The 19676-nt window shown below is 39.6% G+C and overlaps 1 protein-coding gene across 1 annotated transcript in view; it reads left to right on the top strand.

Moving 5' to 3' along the window:
* Positions 1-1466: 1466 nt before the first annotated feature.
* The window catches only part of LOC112821706 (large ribosomal subunit protein eL19-like), a 475653-nt gene continuing 457443 nt past the window's right edge, over positions 1467-19676 (top strand). Inside the window, exon 1 of the mRNA XM_073897918.1 lies at positions 1467-2085. Within this exon, the coding sequence (XP_073754019.1) occupies positions 1480-2070 (591 nt within the window). The 5' untranslated portion in view covers positions 1467-1479 and the 3' untranslated portion in view covers positions 2071-2085. The remainder of the gene's footprint in view (positions 2086-19676) is intronic.

Below are 19676 nucleotides of genomic sequence, written 5' to 3'. Positions count from 1 at the left end.
CATCTCAGAAGAAATGGCCCTTATCTGGCATGGCCTGTTCTTTGTGAAACTTGGAAGAATGTATTTTAGCGGGGAGTGTGCTTCCTCTGCAGATGCTCACAAACCACCTTTTTGAGAATTTCCATCAGACTCTTACTGAGAAATGAAATGGAACTTACCATCCAGGGGTCAAAAATGTGTCTCTCTTCTTTAGAAAATCAGACCATTTGCCTGTCATTTGCAACTCCTCTAATTTTGCATGATTCCTAAAATATTTCTAACAGCTATTCAGCATCTCTTCCTCGGGTTCTCTTGGCAGCCTGAAAAATTACCCACGCACCAGGAAGATGGCTAAAAAGCTGCTGGGTTCTCATCATCTCTACAGATTTGGGCAGAAGGTCTTTTTCCCTTCACACTCCTTTCTAGTGAAAGGCCAGGAGTTGAAGAGAGACACACTCACGCACCAACTCTAACTCATAATAATCCTATAATAAAACAACTTCATTGCCTATACTTTATGTGAATATCGAATCTATTTTTATGTTGCTATGATTGTCACACTGAATCTGCAAGGCCACAAGCATAAGTATGGTGTTTCAGGTTTGATCCCCTGAGAGAGCTTAATTGTCAAAAATATGAACTGAGATGAATAATAAAGCTGATATTCATGAGCATCTACCATGTGGCAGACACAAACTTAAGCATATTAAATACCTTGAATACAAGTCAGTCTTCAGTAGACAAAATATGAAACAACCCCTTTCTCTGTGGGCATTCACTCTCTTGGGCAGGGATCTTAGCCTCTAAAAGTCTTCTTGATGGTAGGAATTAAAGATGTTATTGCTCACATGAAGATGGCCAGAGGTAAGCCCAGAAAAATCTGCATGGGGTCTCACCGCCAAAGGCAATTCACAATAAACAATGGGTTTTATGTTTATACCCTACACATTACCCCATAGCTTTGTTACAGCTTTCAATTGTTCTCTGTGTCCCCAAGACTAAATGAGGAGGCAAGGTGGCTGAGTGCAGACTTGGGACTGGTCCTCCAGAATACAATGAACCTGGGCACAAGGACAAGATCTGCTGGTACCAGCTCCCTTCCCCAAGTTCTCCCCCATTTTTAGAATGAAGAGTTCACTGAATTAAGAAGAGTAAGAATTTTCTTTCATAGACAGTGATCTTGGGCAAATCATTCAAATCTCTGAACTTCAGTTTCTTATATGGAAAATAAGAAAAATACTTGAGAGGATAATGGCGGTGTTAGGTAAGAGGATGTGTGTCAGGGCGCCTGGGCGGCTCAGGTCATGATCCTGGGGTCCTGGGATTGAGCCCCACACTGGGCTCCCTGCCCAGCGGGGAGCCTGCTTCTCCCTCTCCCTCTGCCACTCCCCCTGCTTGTGCTCTCCTGCTTTCTCTAAAATAAATAAATAAAATCTTAAAAAAAAAAAAAAAAAGGATGTGTGTCAAGCGTTCTTTCCTTTCGGCGCTGCGGCCGCAGCCATGAGCATGCTCAGGCTTCAGAAGAGGCTTGCCTCCAGGGTCCTCCGCTGTGGCAAAAAGAAGGTCTGGTTGGACCCCAACGAGACCAGTGAAATCGCCAATGCCAACTCCCGTCAGCAGATCCGAAAACTGATCAAAGATGGGCTGATCATCCGGAAGCCTGCGACTGTCCATTCCCGGGCTCGGTGCCGTGAAAACACTTTGGCCCGCCGGAAGGGCAGACATACGGGCATTGGTAAGAGACAAGGTACCGCCAATGCTCGGGTGCCTGAGAAGGTCACCTGGATGAGGAGGATGAGAATTCTGCGCCGGCTGCTCAGAAGGTACCGTGAATCTAAGAAGATCGACCGCCACACGTACCACAGCCTCTACCGGAAAGTGAAGGGGAACGTGTTCAAGAACAAGCGGATTCTCATGGAACACATCCACCAGCTGAAGGCCGACAAGGCTCGCAAGAAGCTTCTGGCTGACCAGGCTGAGGCCCGCGGATCTAAGACCAGGGGGGCTCGCAAGCGCCGTGAAGAGCGGCTCCAGCCCAAGAAGGAGGAAATCATCAAGACTCTGTCCAAGGAGGAAGAGACAAAGAAATAAAACTCCCTCCCTTTTGTCTGTACATAGTGGCCTCGGCAGGAACACAGATCAGTTACTCAATAAAACCAACCTTTATCTGCTAAGAAAAAAAAAATGTGTGTCAAATGAGTTGGTGCATCACACATATTCGGTTTCTCTTCTATCTTGCCTTTAGCTGAAGATCAGTTTTTGATGAAAAAATTAACAAACAATCATAATACTAAATAAAATTCCCTGCGCTAGCATTCCAGATAGGACTCAGGTTTATTTTAACAGACTAACGTCTCACCAAGTGCCCCCAGTGCTCCCCACATCCACACATATCATCCTCCTTCCTGGGCCACCAGCAGCATTTCCCCCAATCCTTTCCTATTTTGCCCCCTTCTGATTAGAAGGCTCTTCTTTTCCATCTGTCTGATGAACTTTTCCTAAATCCACTCAGCAAATAGGTACCAAGTCACTACTATGTGCTACATGTTCTTCTAAGTGTTGAGTACCAGCAGCACTCCACAAGGAGACTATGTTATACAACCTATAACACTTTCCCATATTTGTTTAATTACACTCTTGCTCTTCTATAGACACTTTTTGAATCCCTGTGTCTTGGGAAAACTTGGATCAAGAAATGTATGCTCGATGAACAAATTAATAAAATATAAACAGATAAATGAAAGCTCCACATAAAATTTGCCCCATTATTCTTCAAAATGTTACCAAGAATGTTGGTCCCTGCATCTACAGTGACTTCTCATGAAGACCAGGAGGAAATTTCTGAATGCTAAAAGAAGTTGTGTTTCCACAGACCAATATTATTTTTAATCTTACAGACACTATAAATCTTTATTCATTTAATACATATTTATCACATGCCTGTTCTAATACATATTGCTGTGTCCCAGAATGGTGACAGTGAGTCAACTGTGCTCTCTAACTTCGATGAGCTTATATTCTCACGGCACTAAAACTGCTTCTCTTCTAACCTGGGTACCTGGAAGGCTCAGAGGCAAAATGTACAAAGGTGATGTCCCAGCTTCCCACCCCTTTCCCTCCCTTCCTTCCTTAGTTTTCTTCCTGTGTGACCCTGATTTTCTCTTCAACACATACTTGTTTAACCTGTTATTTTATATATGTTTATGTAAGCTGCCTCAAGTACTTTTGAGAATAACATAAAGACTTAACAATGAAGCAAACAAACATGAACACATTCTGAAATCAGATATTAGAAGGCACAATGCACCCAGCTAAGAAAGCTGGTCTGGTTTTGTTGTTCCATTCTGAAAGCTCTATGAACTCTTTGGTCATCCCTGCCATTTTCCTCTCATTCTGATCATTTCTACTATCATAATTTCATTTGGAGATCCGCCTTACTTCCCGGAAATAACTTCCCTTTTAGAGTCTTTTGTCACTTAGAGAAATTGTGACAAAAATATTTTTTTTAATTAAAAAAAAGCTTAAAAATCAATCTTCTAAAACCTAGAGTATATGAAGAGCATTAGCACTACATTACCACCAAGATACTGTGGTAAATTTCCTTCATGTTTTCTACAAGTTAAATAAAACTTGACAACCAAAGGCTTGATGACCATAAACAATGGAAGGCTTTGATTATTTTGATCCAGTGTCTTTTTTTTTTTTAGTTAACTGTGTTTTTTAATTGGTAAATATACTGAAACTTAGCAGAAATCCCAAGTCATGTTTAATTTATGAGTGATAATGAGCAAAACATTCATTTTTCCAAGGTCATAATTTCCAATCCTGATATTGTAATAGTCTTAATTATCTCAAAATATCTAATTAAATTAAACATTCTCAAAATGAAATTAATTCTGATTCACTTAAGTTTAAAAAAATTCAAGGACAATACCCAGGACCTAACAATACTGAACAAATTTGTAAACAAACACAGGCATATGTCAGAGATACTGTAAGTTTAGTTCCAGAGCACAGCAATGAAGCAAACAAATATCACAATAAAGCGAGTCAAATGAACTTTTTGGTTTCCCAATGCATACAAAAGTTATGAGCTTATATTCGCACAGCACTGAGAGTCCTTCTCTTTTACACCATACTGTATGTAGTCTTGTAAGTGTGCAAGAGCACCATGTCTAAAAATGCAATGCATATGCCTTAATTAAAAAATGTGAATCATTATCTGAGCTTTCAGTGAGTGGTTATCTTTTTAGTAGTTGGAGGGTCTTGCCTCCATGTTGATGGCTACAGACTGATCAGGGTGGTGGTTGCTAAAGGCAATTTCTTAAAATAAGATAACAGTGAAGTTTGCAACATGGATTGATTCTTCCTCTCACAAATGATTTCTCTGTAGCAAATGATGCCCTTTGATACTATTTTACCCACTGTAGAACTTCTTTCAAAATTGGAGTCCATCTTCTCCAACTGAGGCTGTTGCTTTATTAGCTAAGTTTATGTCATATTCTAAATCCTTTGCTGTCATTTCAACAATCTTCACAGCATCTTCACCAGGAGTAGATTCCATCTCAAAAAACCACTTTCTTTGCTCATTCATAGGAAGCAACTCCTCATCCATCAAAGTTTCTCATGAGATTACAGCAATTCAAGTATAATAATAATGAAAAACTTCAAAATATTGTGAGAATTACCAAAATCTGACACAGAGACAAGAGTAAACAAATACTCTTGGAAAAATAGCACTAACAAATTTGCTTGATGTAGGGCTGCCACAAAGCGCCAATTTGTAAAAAAAAAAAAAAAAAAAACAGTATCTCTGAAACACTATAAAGTGTTCTGCAATAAAACAAGGTATGTATAGAAATTAAACTCTCACAAGCCTCTAGAGACTGAGAATCCATTTTCCAGAAAACTGGAATGGTTTCTTGGAGATTTTTGGGTTGGATTCTTTTTTGTCATAGAATAATTATTATAGATCCACAATAGTTACCTGCCATCCCAAAATCTCTGAAAATAAAAACCTATTGGCAAAACAGACCTAATTGGCATAGGGATGTATATAAATTATAGTATGAACTTTCATGTATTTTATTGACTAAGTATGAATGTATTTGATTACCGGGTTTCCCCAGGTTACATTGGGGGTGTTAGGTAATATATAATATATTGCTTTTCCAAAATCCCCCAAATTCTGACTTCTAAACACATCTGGGGTTACAGGTGAGGGACTCTGATCCCACAGTCCTAAACATAAGACAACAGACTGCGTGATGACCCTAAATATCACCTATGATTATTATTGAAGCAGATTTTTACTGCCAGTGAAACACTGTCATCTATCTCTGTGACTCTACTGACTTTTTGGGGGGGGTAGAAAGAGATAGAGAGAGCGCAGTGGGTGAAGGATAGAGGAAGAGAGAGAATCTTAAGCAGCGTGGAGCCTGACATGGGGCTCAATCTCAGGATGCTGAGACCATGACCTGGGCAGAAATTAAGAGTTGGACGCTTAATGGACTAAGCCAGCTAGGCACCCCTCTACTAACCTTTTTAAATTTTGTTTTTTAAGCTGGTTCTTGGTTCTTGTGTGTGTTCCTCCCCACTACCTCCCCCATCCACCAGTATGACAACAGGACGACATCCTGAAGTTTTAAGAGATTATTTAAAGGCCTTCTCATCTCACAAGTAGTATGGAACAACAAATAAACTCTATGGGGGTGATTAGTGGTTCTGTTTTTGTTTACTGCCACATCCCTAACACCAACCAGCTCTTGAGGTAGGTGCGCAGAAAAAATTTAGCTGACCAAATAAGCAATCTTAGGGAGTTGAACTGAATTGGGTTGAACACTGCCATCTGCTGGCCACAAGTAAAATTTGCATACTATGGTACACTATGGTCAGTTGTCTGGATTTTATATAACACAAATACTGTAGTGCAAAGATTTGCTATTTTCACAGGATTTGATGCTGAGCAGCAACTAAGACGACACCACCAAAGTATCAAGGCCCTTATGAATAGCTCACACTGCAGTAAGATCCACTGGCTCATTCACCTCATTAATTTAGCAGTTTATACTCCATTAAATTGAGAGCTATTTACACAAGTAACTCACACAAAGGGAGTTTTATTACATTAATATCCTTTACTTTGAAAAAGAGTTCACTATCTAGCTCCAGATTAAATTCCATAAAGAACTCAATTAGTGAACTTAAGTGCATCAACTCCTGAGAGAGGTAAAAAACTTAGAATTTGTTTTAAAAACTCTGCCCTCAATTACAATCAAAACACGACAAAACATTTCAGTAACAAAAACTGGGGACCAAAGGGGACATTTTTTGATACATAAAACTAGAACTCAAACTGATGTAACTTAGCAGAAGGTATCTATTATACAAATACACATCTTAAAGGTTTGCTATTTTGATTTAATTCACTCACCCCTTTGCTCAGTAGTAATTCTCTCTTGAAGGTACATGCTACCCTCCCTCCATGTGCCAGAAACCTATGAATGAAAACGTTCCCCTCTCCTGTCCCTTGGTTGTGAAAGTGTTTTCCATGAATCGTGTGTTCCATGACCTGAATTTTAATATAAAGAAAGACATTTTTACTCTTGGCTCTGGGGTGTGTTGCCTTTTCCTTACATACCTTTGCCACTGGGTCTTTTTTATCACTAAAGATGAAGATGGACTTTTAATTCCCACCTCAGATGACTTTTCCAAAGCAAGAGGCTCAAATGTGCTCGGTGTCTACAAGCCAGTTCTGGTTATGCACCCCAAAGGAGAGACAATCCAATCCATGGGTCAGAGGGCAAGGCGGGAGACACATCCATGTGACCTTCATGCTACCATGTCTCCAAGAGGAGAAAATAGTTGGTGTTGCACTGGTTTGAAAATCCAGTCAGAAGCTGTCCAGAAAGAGGCCATTGTCTGTAGGACTGTTGAACGTGCTGGTAGTTACTGCATAGAGAGCTCCACAGACTTCTCTTCATGCTTTCCTCAGCCAAGTCTATTAGGTTCTAAGTTCTGTTAATTTAATTACATATGCAGTATGGAGTAAGCACTTGAAAATCAGGACTTATCAGGATACTCAAATAACACAACAGCTAAATAACAAAAATGACAACAGTAACAAAATAATAACACCCAGCAGTACATAGCACTCACTTTGTTCTAAGCACTATTCTAAGTGCTTTGGGCTTATTCACCCTCCCTTCACAATAACGCACTACAATAAGTGCTATGATTTTCCCTATTTTATCAGTAAGGAAACTGAGGCAACTCTGCATCTCTCTGTGGCATGGTTTTTTATTATGCTGATTTGTGTGCCCCCCGCCAAATTCATATGTTGAATCCCTAACCCCCAGTGTGACTATATTTGGACACAGTGCCTATTAAGAGATAATTAAGATAAAATGAGGTCATAAGCTTAGGTGGGACCCTAATGTGTTACCCCAGAACACAGAACTAAAGCCAGGAGTTAGATGCTCTATGGAGATTTCAGTTCAACATCAATTGTTAAAGAATTATAGCAATATAAAATAACTTCCATTTTCATCTTAGAAGTGTAGAGCACTGGAAAGAACATTCTATCCACATTTCCTCAAACAAAAGGTTAGACAAACTTCACATGAATGACTTTTCTTGAACCCATGAGAGAACTGAGGTCTAAGGTAAATAACCCTACTTGTGCCCTCTCTACCTCTCTGTCAAATAAATAAGGTAAATAACCAAACAATTTGTATCTCTGGGGAAAAGCAAGTGCCCATAGGAAGAAAAAGGACCCAAGTATTTGCTAACCTACTGTGGATGAGGCTGAGTGGCATACAAGCTCCTAAGAATATTCAACTAAAAATTTGTGAATTGCTATAGGCCAAATGTGGCATGCTACAAACCCTACAGGTCCCATACACAGAGGGATTTGCATCTACTTATTCACATCAACAAACCCTACCAGATATTTAAAAAGACTGGGGGGAATCTTGACCATCCTCTCGGTCTCAGTATTGCCTGAGTGCATAGAAAAGTAGCCACTGTGAAATTCAACTGACCTGCCTCCCCTCTGGAACAAAAGCCTTAATCTGCATGGAGAAGAGCAACAAAATTGTTACATTAGGGCACTGGTGAAAACTCTTTGTAGCTGACCAAGACAAAAGGTTTTTTTTTTTTTTTTTTTTTTTTTTAAATAAAGCAAGAAAGAAAGGGAGGGGAAAAGAAAGGAAGAAAGGAACTTTTACCCAAGAGAGAAGCAGGAATAAGAACACAGTATGAGAATTGTTAGACTGGCAAGGCTATTCTGTATGAAACTATAATGGTGGATACATGCCATTATGTACTCGTCCAAACCCATCAACTGTACTACACAAAATGAAACCATGGACTTTGTGTGACAGTGATGGGTCAATTTAAGTTCGCTGATTATAACAAATATACCACTATGGCACAGAATATTGATAATCAGGGAAGCTGTGCATGTATGGAGGCAGGGGATATATAGGAGCTCTCTGCTTTCCACTTATTTTTTTCTGTGAACCTAAAACCAATCTGAAAAAATAAAATCTACTCATGAAAATCTCTCTTTTGGGGTATCTGGGTGGCTCAATAAGTTAAGTGCCCAACTCTTGATTTCAGCTCAGGTCATGATCTCAGGGTCATGAGATCAAGTCCCACATTGGGCTCTACACTAGACATGGAGCTTGCTTAAGATTCTCTCTCTCTTTCTCTCTGCCCCTCCCATTCCTGCTCATGTGCCTTCTCCCTCTCTCTCTCTCTCTCTCTCTCTCTCAAAAAAAAAAAAAATCTTTCTTCCTAAGTTGAGAAGTAGAACATGTGGTGCCAGGCCCAATACTACAACTGAATGAGAATATGAACACTTGCGAAGGCCATACCCCCAAGCCTCAGATTCATAGTACCTGGCTAAGACATACTCTGATCATTAGAGAATGCTCCCCACCCCTGCCAACCACCAATATATCAACATGAGTCAAGTAGAAATAACAGTGAAATATACCTAGGAACTGCAAGAGAAAGACTATCTCTGAGGGACAGTGTGAAGTCAGCCAAGAGGGAAGCAGATAGAATGGAAAACACTCTAGCAAACTACCTGAAACATAAGGTAGCACTAGAGCAGTGTTTCCTAACTTTGGTACTATTGACATTACGTACTGGATAATTCTCTTGTGGATGCTATCCTGTGAGTTGTAGTGTGTTTAGCAGTATCTCTGTTCTCTACTCACCAGAGATGCTAGTAGCACACTCCCAACTGTGGCATTCAGAATTGTCCAAGGCAAAATCACCCTCAGCTGAGAACCCCTGCACTCTAGAAACATCAAGCCTATGGTGCACTGAGAATAACCATCAGGGCAAACACTGAGGGTAACCGGGCAACAACAAATTTCAAGCTCAGTCCAACTCTTTACTAGATTAACACACACACCCTCATGCTGAAGGATCAGCAGAAGGAAAGTTATGCTCACCTCTAAGTATATAAGCAAAATGTACATATATATTTATATTTATCTCATTAACTAGTGTCCTATAGAATATGCCAAGTTTTCAAAAAATATTACAGAACATGTGAAAAGCAGGAAAAAAACAGAGCCCGAGTTCTACTTCAAGAATGGCAGCTTGCAGAACTTCATGGACACATTCCCTAATAACACAAGCATAACTAGTAAAAGCTATTTAAAACACCCAACGATTTAAAGTCTAAGGAAATTGTCCTAAAGGCATACACCAAATGTAGAAACATTTAGCCAAAAAGTCTACTAAAAATTTGATAAAAACAGCAGGAATCCTTGACATTTAAGCTATGGCCCACTCCCTCCCCCCCGCTTCTCAAAAAATATACAAAAATTTAATTTGATCAAAGACCAAAATTTAAGAGCTAAACTATAAAATTTTCAGAAAAAAAACATGGGCATAAATATTCATGACTATGGATTAGGTAATGTATTTTTAGATATCACAACAAAAGCACAAGCAACAAGAGAAAAAATAGACTGGACATCCTCAAAGTTAAAACTATTGTTCATCAAAGCACACTGTCAGAAAGTGAAAAGATAACCTGCAGAATGGCAGAGAGATTAGTAATCCACATACCTGATTAGAGATTTGCATCTAGAATATATAAAGAACTTTTATAATTCAATAACAAAAAGACAACTCAATTTAAAAATGGGCAAAGTATCTGAATAGACGTTTCTCCGAAGAAGATATCCATTGCAAATGGCAAACAAGGACATAAAAAGATACTCAATAGTATTAGCCATCAGCAAATGTAAATCCACACAACTACCATTGGATAACAAGTGTTGATGAGGATGTGGAGAAACTAGAAGCATTTTCTTTTTTAAGATTTTATTTATTTGACAGAGAGACAGAGAAAGCCAGAGGGCACAAGCGGGGGGAATGGCAGAGGGAGGAGACGCAGGCTCCCTGCTCATGCGGGGCTCAATCCCAAGACCCCGGGACCATGACCTGAGCTGAAGGCAGATGCTTAACCAACTGAGCCACCCAGGCACCCCAGAAACCATCTGGTATTAATGGAACTCCTCTATGCTCTCCATGTGGATGGCTTTCTGACCTGCTGGCAAAAATCTTCATGTGCTTTCTGATGGTTTCTGTCCCCTAAGCCTTCTGAGTATGGCCCATCACTGTCTCTACTGTTCCCATTAACAACTATTCAGGGGCACCTGGGTGGCTCAGTCGGTTAAGCATCTGCCTTCGGCTCAGGTCATGATCCCGGGGTCTTGGGATTAAGCCCTGCATTGGGCTCCCTGCTCAGCAGGGAGCCTGCTTCTCCCTCTCCCCCCAGCTCATGCTCTCTCTCTCTCGCTATCTCTCTCTCTCAAATAAATAAATTAAATCTTAAAAAAAAGAAGAATGGAAAAATATACCTACACAAAAATTTGTACAAAAATGTTCATAGCAGTATTATATCCACAATATCCCCAAATTGGAAATAACCCAAATGTTTATTAACCAATGAATGAATGGATAAATAAAATGTGGTATATTCACACAATGAATGTTATTGGCATCCATGCTACAATAGGATGAACCTTGAAATTAATATGGCAATAGAAGCTGGTCATAAAGGAAAACATATTGTATAATTCCATTTACTATGAAATGTCCAGAATAGGCAATTATGTAGAGACAGAAAGGAAATTACTGGCTTCCTAGGGTCTAGGAGGTTTGGGGGTTTGCCAGGTGATATCTAAGATGTATAGGTTATCTTTTTGGAGTGAATAAAATATTCTAAATTGATTGTGGTGATGAGTATTCTAAAAGCTCTTGAACTGTACATGTTAAATAAGTGAATGGTATAATATGTAAATCACACCTCAATAATGTTGTTTTAAAAAGAGGGGTGCCTGGCTGGCTCAGTGGAAGAGCATGTGACTCTTGATCTTGGGATTGTGAGTTTGAACCCCACATTAGGGGTAGAGATTACTTAATTAAATAAAACTTGAAAAAATAAAAGAGAAAAAAGCACAGTTTAAAGAGACAAAACAACCATCACAACCAAGCCCAGACATGACCCAAGTATTGAAACTATCATAATATGAAGTTAAAATAACTATGATGGGACACCTAGGTGGCTCAGTCGGTTAAGTGGCCACCTTTGGCTCAGATCATGATCCCTGGGTCCTAGGATCAAGCCCGGCATCGGGCTCCCTGCTCAGCAGAGAGCCTGCTTCTCCCTTCCCCTCTGCCTGCCGTTTTGCCTACTTGTGATCTCTCTCTATCTCTCTGGCAAATAAATAAATAAAATCTTTAAAAAAAATAGCTATGAGGGGCGCCTGGGTGGCTCAGTTGGTTGAACCGCTGCCTTCAGCTCAGGCCATGGTCCCAGGGTCCTGGGATCGAGCCCCACGTCGGGCTCCCTCCTCATGCAGGAAGCCTGCTTCTCCCTCTGCCTGCCGCTCCCCCTGCTCGTGCTCTCTCCCTCTCTCTCTCTCTCTCTCGCTCTCTCTGTGTGTCAAATAAATAAAAAAAAATAGCTATGATAAATGTTAAAGCATGTAATGGAAAAGGAAGACAACATTTAAGATTTGATATGTATCTTTAACAGAGATATGTTAAATATAAGAATCAAATGCAAATTCTAGACATCAAAACACAGTAAGAGATGAAGACTGCCTTTATCAAATTCACCAGCAAACTAAACAAAGCCAAAGAAAGAATCAGTGAACTTGAAGATAGATCAATAGAGATTACCCAGGCTGAAATGCAAAAAGAAAAAAAGAGGAAAAAAAATAAACAGAACACATCATTCAAAATCTGATGGGCAATAATAAATCGTTTAATGTATGTACCACTGGAGTCCCCGCAGAAGACAGAAAATGAGGAAGAAATACTTGAAGAGATAATGGCTGAGAATTTTCCTAAATTAGAGATATACCAAACAGATCAAAGAAACACAGAGAATATTGAGTAATATTAATACCAAAATAGGAAGGAAAAAAAGTAGGTCTATCATATGCAAACTGCTGAAAACTAAAGACAAAGATAAAAATCTTAAAGGCAGCCAGGGAAAAGAAGTCAAATTACCATAGAGGAATAAGAGTTACAGCAAGACTTCATTAGAAAACATGCCGGATGAAAACGATGGAGTGAAATCTTTTAAGTGCTGGAAAAAGTAAAACTCACATGCCATTCCAGAATTCTATACCCTTTAAAGTGAAGGAAAATCAAGCCTAGTCATACAATAAAAAGAGAATTCACCACCAGCAGATCTACTCATAAGAAATGTTAAAGGAAGTTCTTTGGGAAGAAGGAATGTGATATGTATTAGAAAAAACTTGGTCCCAAAGAAAGAAATTAAAATTTTCTTCCTTTAGTTTCCTAAAACATAGGCTTAGATTACTGATTTTACATCTTTCTTCTTTCTGATATGTGCATTCAATTTAATAAATTTCCCTCCGAGTGCCACAGTTGTTGCATTTGACAATTCTGCTTAAGTTGCATTTTCATTTTCATTTAGTTGAAAATATTTTTTTTAATTTATTTTAGAGAGAGAGACCACGAGCAGGGGAAGGGTAGGGGGAGAGGGAGAATCTTTGAGCAGACTCCCGGATGAGTGGGGAGCCCATTGCCAGGCTCAGTCGATCCCAGGACCCTGAGATCATGACCTGAGCCAAAACCAAGAGTTGGACTGCTTAACTGCCTGAGCCACCCAGGTGCCCCAAAAATATTTTTTAAATTTCTTGTAAGACTTCTTTGAGCCATGTGCTATTTCGATGTGTGTTGTTAATCTTCAAGGGTGTTGAAAATCTGATAATTTTCTGTTATCAATTTCTATTTTTTCCATTATGCATTCTTTTTCTAGTTTCCTAAATTTGTTAAGGTCTATTTTAAGGCCCAGAATGTGGCCTTTCTTGGTGAATGTCAATGTGAACTTGAGATGAATGGATATTCTGCTGATGCTAGATGAAGTATTTCATAAATGTCAATTAGATCCAGTTGAATATTGGTGATGTTCTTTGGTTTTCTGCATTTTGAATATACAGCTCATGTAGGGTTTTTGGTATTTATCCTTCTTGGTATTCTCTGAGCTTCCTAAAGTATGGTTTCTATCATTAATTTTGGGAAATTCTAGGCCATTGTTACTTCAATTAATAATTCTCTTTCTTCTTCTGGTATTTCAATTATGCATATCACATACTTTTGGAAATTGTCCACAGGTCTTCAATATTCTGATATTTTTTTAAAAATTCATTATAGTTTATCTTTGCTTTTCACTTTGGGAATTTTCTTCTGACCTATCTTCAAACTCAATGATTCTTTCCTGGACTGAGTCAAGTTTACTGATAAGCACATCAAAGGCAATCTTCATTTCTATTACAATGTTCTTGATTTCTATCATTTCCTTTTGATTACTTCTTAGAGTTTTCATCCCTGCTTGCATTGTCTCTCTGTTCTTGTATGTTGTTTACTTTCCATAAGAGCCCTTAACGTATTAATCATAGTTACTTTAAATCCTTTTGGGGGGGGGGTGGAGCAAGATGGTGGAGGAGTAGGAGACCTGGATTTCGTCGGGTCTCAGGAATTCAGCTGAATAGGGATCAAACCATTCTGAACACCTACGAACTCAACAGGAGATCGAAGAGGAGAGTAGCAACGACTCTCTAAACAGAGAAGCGACCACTTACTAGAAGGTAGGACGTGTGGAGAAGTGAATCCGAGGCGATATTCCGGAGGATAGATGGTGGGGGAGGGGGCCTCCGTCGGCCACTTCTGGCAAGTGCTAGAGCCGCGGAGCACAAAATTGGAAAATTTAGAAGTCGGTTCCGCTGAGGAATGTCACTCCAGTGGCTAAGCGGGAGGTGGAAACCTCGCCGGACAGTGTGGACTCAGGACCCTCGGGGTCACAGAAATGGGGGTGCCTGAGAGCAGCAGAGCTCCCAGGTATCGGAGTGGGAAAGCTGGCTGCAGAGATGGAGCCGAGGCCCAGTTGGGCCACTGCGCCTCCAGCAGGGACCCAACAAGCAGCAGAGCCGGGGAGACTCCCCTCCCTCCCCCAGGAAGAGCGGTGCGGGAGTGCACCACAGGGATATGCTGGGTTTGGAGACTCCACACGGGGTCGGGTGCCAGAGATAGAAACGCTCGGTCACAGGCCAGGTGAGCATGGAGTGCGGCCAGAGACCGGGGAGACGGGATTGATTGCTTTTCTCTGGGGGCACACTGAGGAGCGGGGTCCCGAGTTCTCAGCTCCTCCAGGCAGAGAGTGGGAGGCCACCATTTTCACCCTGGTCCTCCAAAGCTGTACCGAGAGCTTGCAGGGAACAAAAGCTCCTGAGAGCAAACCCAAGCAGCTTTCTTAGCCCGGACAGACAAGGGTGGGGCAATTCTGCCTCCAGCAAAGACATTTGGGAACCACGGCAACAGGCCCCTCCCCCAGACGATCAGCACAAACAGCCAGCAAGCCAAGACCAAGTTTACCGATCAAGGAGAATGGGAGAACTCCAGTGCTAGGGGAATACTGCACATAGAATTCATGGCTTTTTTACCATAATTCATTAGTTTTTCAAAGTTAGTTTTTTTAACTGTTTTTTGTTTTTTTTTGAATTTTTCTTTTTCCCTTTTTCAACCAACATATTATCAATCCCTTTTTTAAAAAAACATTTTTTATTTTTCATTTTTAGAGTCATATTTTATCCCTTCACAGTAGTTACCCTTATTTTTGGCATATATATAAGTTCTTCTCTCTTTAAAATTTTGAGATATAGTTTCTTCCAACAGATCAAAATATACCCTAAATCACTAGTGTATGGCTTTGTTCTAGTCTCCTGCCTGATCACAGTCTCTCCCATTTTTTTTCCTTTTCTTTTTTCTTTTTTTAAAATCTTCTTCTTTCTTCTTTCAAACAACTTCTTATCAATTCCGTTTATAAAACCTTTTGTAAGTTTCATCTTTGCAGTCATCTTCCATCCCTTCATTGTATCAACCCTCATTTTGTACATATATAAGTCTTTCTTCCTTTAAAATTTTAGGAAGCACTTTCTTCTAACAGACCAAAATACACCCAAAATCTAGTGTGTGGCAATGATCTATGCACTAGCCTGATCATATTTGATCATATTCTGTTTTTTTTGTTTTGTTGTGTTCTGTTTTTGTTTGTTTTTATCTTTATCTTTTCTTTTTCTTTTTTTTTCTCTTTCTTTTTTCTTTCTTTCCCTTTCTTTTCCCCTGGTTTCAGGTCTTTTCTGATTTGTATACAGTATATTTGCTGAGGATGTTATTAACCTGGTAGCATACTGTTCTCTCATTTATCTGTTCTCCTCTGGACAAAATGACAAGACGAAAAAAATCACCTCAGCAAAAAGAACAAGAGGTAGTACCGTCTGCCAGGGACCTACTCAATACTGACATTAGTATGATGTTGGACCTAGAGTTCAGAATCATGACTTTAAAGATACTAGCTGGGCTTGAAAAAAGCGTGGAAGTTATTAGAGAAACCCTTTCTGGAGAAATAAAAGGACTAAAATCTAACCAAGTCGAAATCAAAAAGGCTATTAATGAGGTGCAATCAAAAATGCGGGCACTAACTGCTAAGATAAATGAGGCAGAAGAGAGAATCAGCGATATAGAAGACCAAATGATGGAAAATAAAGAGGCTGAGAAAAAGAAACAACTACAGGATCACGAGGGCAAATTCGAGAGATAAGCGATACGATAAGACAAAACAACATTAGAATAAATGGGATCCCAGAAGAAGAAGAGAGAGAGGGGCAGAAGGTATATTGGAGCAAATTATAGCAGAGAACTTCCCTAATGTGGGGAAGGAAACGGGCATTAAAATCCAGGAGGCACAGAGAACCCCTCTCATATCAATAAAAATAGGTCAACACCCCGACATCTAATAAAAACTTACGAATCTCAGAGACAAAGAGAAAATCCTGAAAGCAGCTCGGGAGAAGAGATCTGTAACCTACAATGGTAGAAACATTAGATTGGCAACAGACCTATCCACAGAGACCTGGCAGGCCAGAAAGGACAGGCATGATATCTTTAGAGCACTAAACGAGAAAAATATGCAGACAAAAATACTATATCCAGCAAGGCTGTCATTGAAAATAGAAGGAGAGGTAAAAAGCTTCCAGGACAAACAAAAACTAAAGGAATTTGCAAACACAAAACCAGCCCTACAAGAAATATTGAAAGGGGTCCTCTAAGCAAAGAGAGAGCTTAAAAGCAGCATAGATCAGAAAGGAACAGAGACAATATACAGTCACAGTCACCTTACAGGCAATACAATGGCACTAAATTCCTATCTTTCAATAGTTACCCTGAATGTAAATGGGCTAAATGCCCCAAACAAAAGACACAGGCTATCAGATTGGATTAAAAAACAAGACCCATCGATATGCTGTCTGCAAGAGACTCATTTTAGACCCAAAGACACCCCCAGATTGAAAGTGAGGGGGTGGAAAACCATTTACCATGCTAATGGACACCAAAAGAGAGATGGGGCAGCAATTCTTATATCAGACAAATTAGATTTTAAAACAAAGACTGTAATAAGAAATGAAGAAGGACACAATATCTTACTTAAAGGGTCTACCCAACAAGAAGATCTAACAATTGTAAATATCTATGCCCCGAACATGGGAGCAGCCAATTCTATAAGGCAATTAATAACAAAAGCAAAGAAACACATTGACAAAAATACAATAATAGTGGGGGACTTTAACACCCCCCTGAATGAAATGGACAGATCATCTAAGCAAAAGATCAACAAGGAAATAAAGACTTTAAATGACACACTGGACCAAATGGACTTCACAGACATATTCAGAACATTCCATCCCAAAGCAACGGAATACACATTCTTCTCTAGTGCCCATGGAACATTCTCCAGAATTGATCACATCCTAGGTCACAAATCAGGTCTCAACCGATACCAAAAGATTGGGATTATTCCCTGCATATTTTCAGACCACAGTGCTTTGAAACTAGAACTCAATCACAAGAGGAAAGTCGGAAAGAACTCAAATACATGGAGGCTAAAGAGCATCCTACTAAAGAATGAATGGGTCAACCAGGAAATTAAAGAAGAATTAAAAAAATTCATGGAAACCAATGAAAATGAAAACACAACTCTTCAAAATCTTTGGGATACAGCAAAGGCAGTCCTAAGAGGAAAGTATATAGCAATACAAGCCTTTCTCAAGAAACAAGAAAGGTCTCAAATACACAACCTAACCCTACACCTAAAGGAGCTAGAGAAAGAACAGCAAACAAAGCCTAAACCCAGCAGGAGAAGAGAAATAATAAAGATCAGAGCAGAAATCAATGAACTAGAAACCAAAAGAACAGTAGAACAGATCAACGAAACTAGGAGTTGGTTCTTTGAAAGAATTAACAAGATTGATAAACCGCTAGCCAGACTTATCAAAAAGAAAAGAGAAATGACCCAAATCAACAAAATTATGAATGAAAGAGGAGAGATCACAACCAACACCAAAGAAATACAAACAATTATAAAAACATATTATGAGTAACTCTATGCCAGCAAATTAGATAACCTGGAAGAAATGGGTGCATTCCTAGAGATGTATCAACTACCAAAACTGAACCAGGAAGAAATAGAAAACCTGAACAGACCTATAGCCACTAAGAAAATTGAAGCAGTCATCAAAAATCTCCCAACAGCAACATATTTTAAGAAAAAAGAAAAAGAAGAAGATAGCAGGAGAGGAAGAATGAAGGGGAGTAAGTCAGAGGGGGAGACGAACTAGGAGAGATGATGGACTCTGAAAAACAAACTGAGGGTTCTAGAGGGGAGGAGGGTAGGGGGATGGGTTAGCCTGGTGATGGGTATTGAGGACGGCACGTTCTGCATGGAGCACTGGGTGTTATGAACAAACAATGAATCATGGAACACTGCATCAAAAACTAATGATGTAATATATGTTGATTAACATAACAATAAAAAATTTAAAAAAAAATCTCCCAACAAACAAAAGCCCAGGGCCAGATGGCTTCCCAGGGGAATTCTATCAAACATTTAAAGAAGAATTAATACCTATTCTCCTGAGACTGTTCCAAAAAATAGAAATGGAAGGAAAACTTCCCAACTCATTTTATGAGGCCACCAATACCTTGATCCCAAAACCAGACAAAGACCCCATCAAAAGGAGAATTACAGACCAATATCCTTGATGAACATGGATGCAAAAATTCTCACCAAAATACTAGCCAATAGGATCCAACAGTACATTAAAAGGATTATTCACCATGATCAATTGGGATTTATCCCTGGGCTGCAAGGTTGGTTCAATATCCGCAAATCAATCAACGTGATACAATATATTAACAAAAGAAAGAACAAGAGTCATATGATCCTCTCAATAGATGCAGAAAAAGCATTTGACAAAGTACAGCATCCCTTCTTGATCAAAACTCTTCAGAGTATAGGGATAGAGGGTACATACCTCAATATCATAAAAGCCAACTATGAAAAACCGACAGCGAATATCATTCTCAATGGGGAAAAGCTGAGAGCTTTTCCCCTAAGGTCAGGAACGCGGCAGGGATGTCCACTATCACCACTGCTATTCAACATAGTATTAGAAGTCCTAGCCACAGCAATCAGACAACAAAAAGAAATCAAAGGCATCCAAATCGGCAAAGAGGAAGTCAAACTCTCACTCTTTGCAGATGATAGGATACTGTATGTGGAAAACCCAAAAGACTCCACCCCAAAACTGCTAGAACTCATACAGAAATTCAGTAAAGTGGCAGGATATAAAATCAATGCACAGAAATCAGTGGCATTCCTATACACCAACAAGAAGACAGAAGAGAGACAAGTTAAGGAGTCGATCCCATTTATAATTGCACCCAAAACCATAAGATACCTAGGAATAAATTTAACCAAAGAGGCAAAGGATCTGCACTCAGAAAACTAGAAAATACTCATGAAAGAAATTGAGGAAGACACAAAGAAATGGAAAAACGTTCCATGCTCATGGATTGGAAGAACAAACATTGTGAAGATGTCAATGCTACCGAGAGCAATCTACACATTCAATGCAATCCCCATCAAAATACCATCCACTTTTTTCAAAGAAATGGAACAAATAATCCTAAAATTTGTATGGAACCAGAAGAGACCCCGAATAGCCAGAGGAATATTGAAAAAGAAAAGCAAAGCTGGCGGCATCACAATTCCGGACTTCCAGCTCTATTACAAA

This window comes from Callorhinus ursinus, unplaced genomic scaffold (assembly GCF_003265705.2).
Source record: "Callorhinus ursinus isolate GAN/ISIS: 27379988/994484 unplaced genomic scaffold, GSC_fseal_2.0 scaffold10, whole genome shotgun sequence".
Classification (NCBI taxonomy): Eukaryota; Metazoa; Chordata; class Mammalia; order Carnivora; family Otariidae; genus Callorhinus; species Callorhinus ursinus.
The sequence above is the reverse complement of the archived record's forward strand: the minus strand, read 5'-3'. Positions and strand labels throughout refer to the sequence as shown.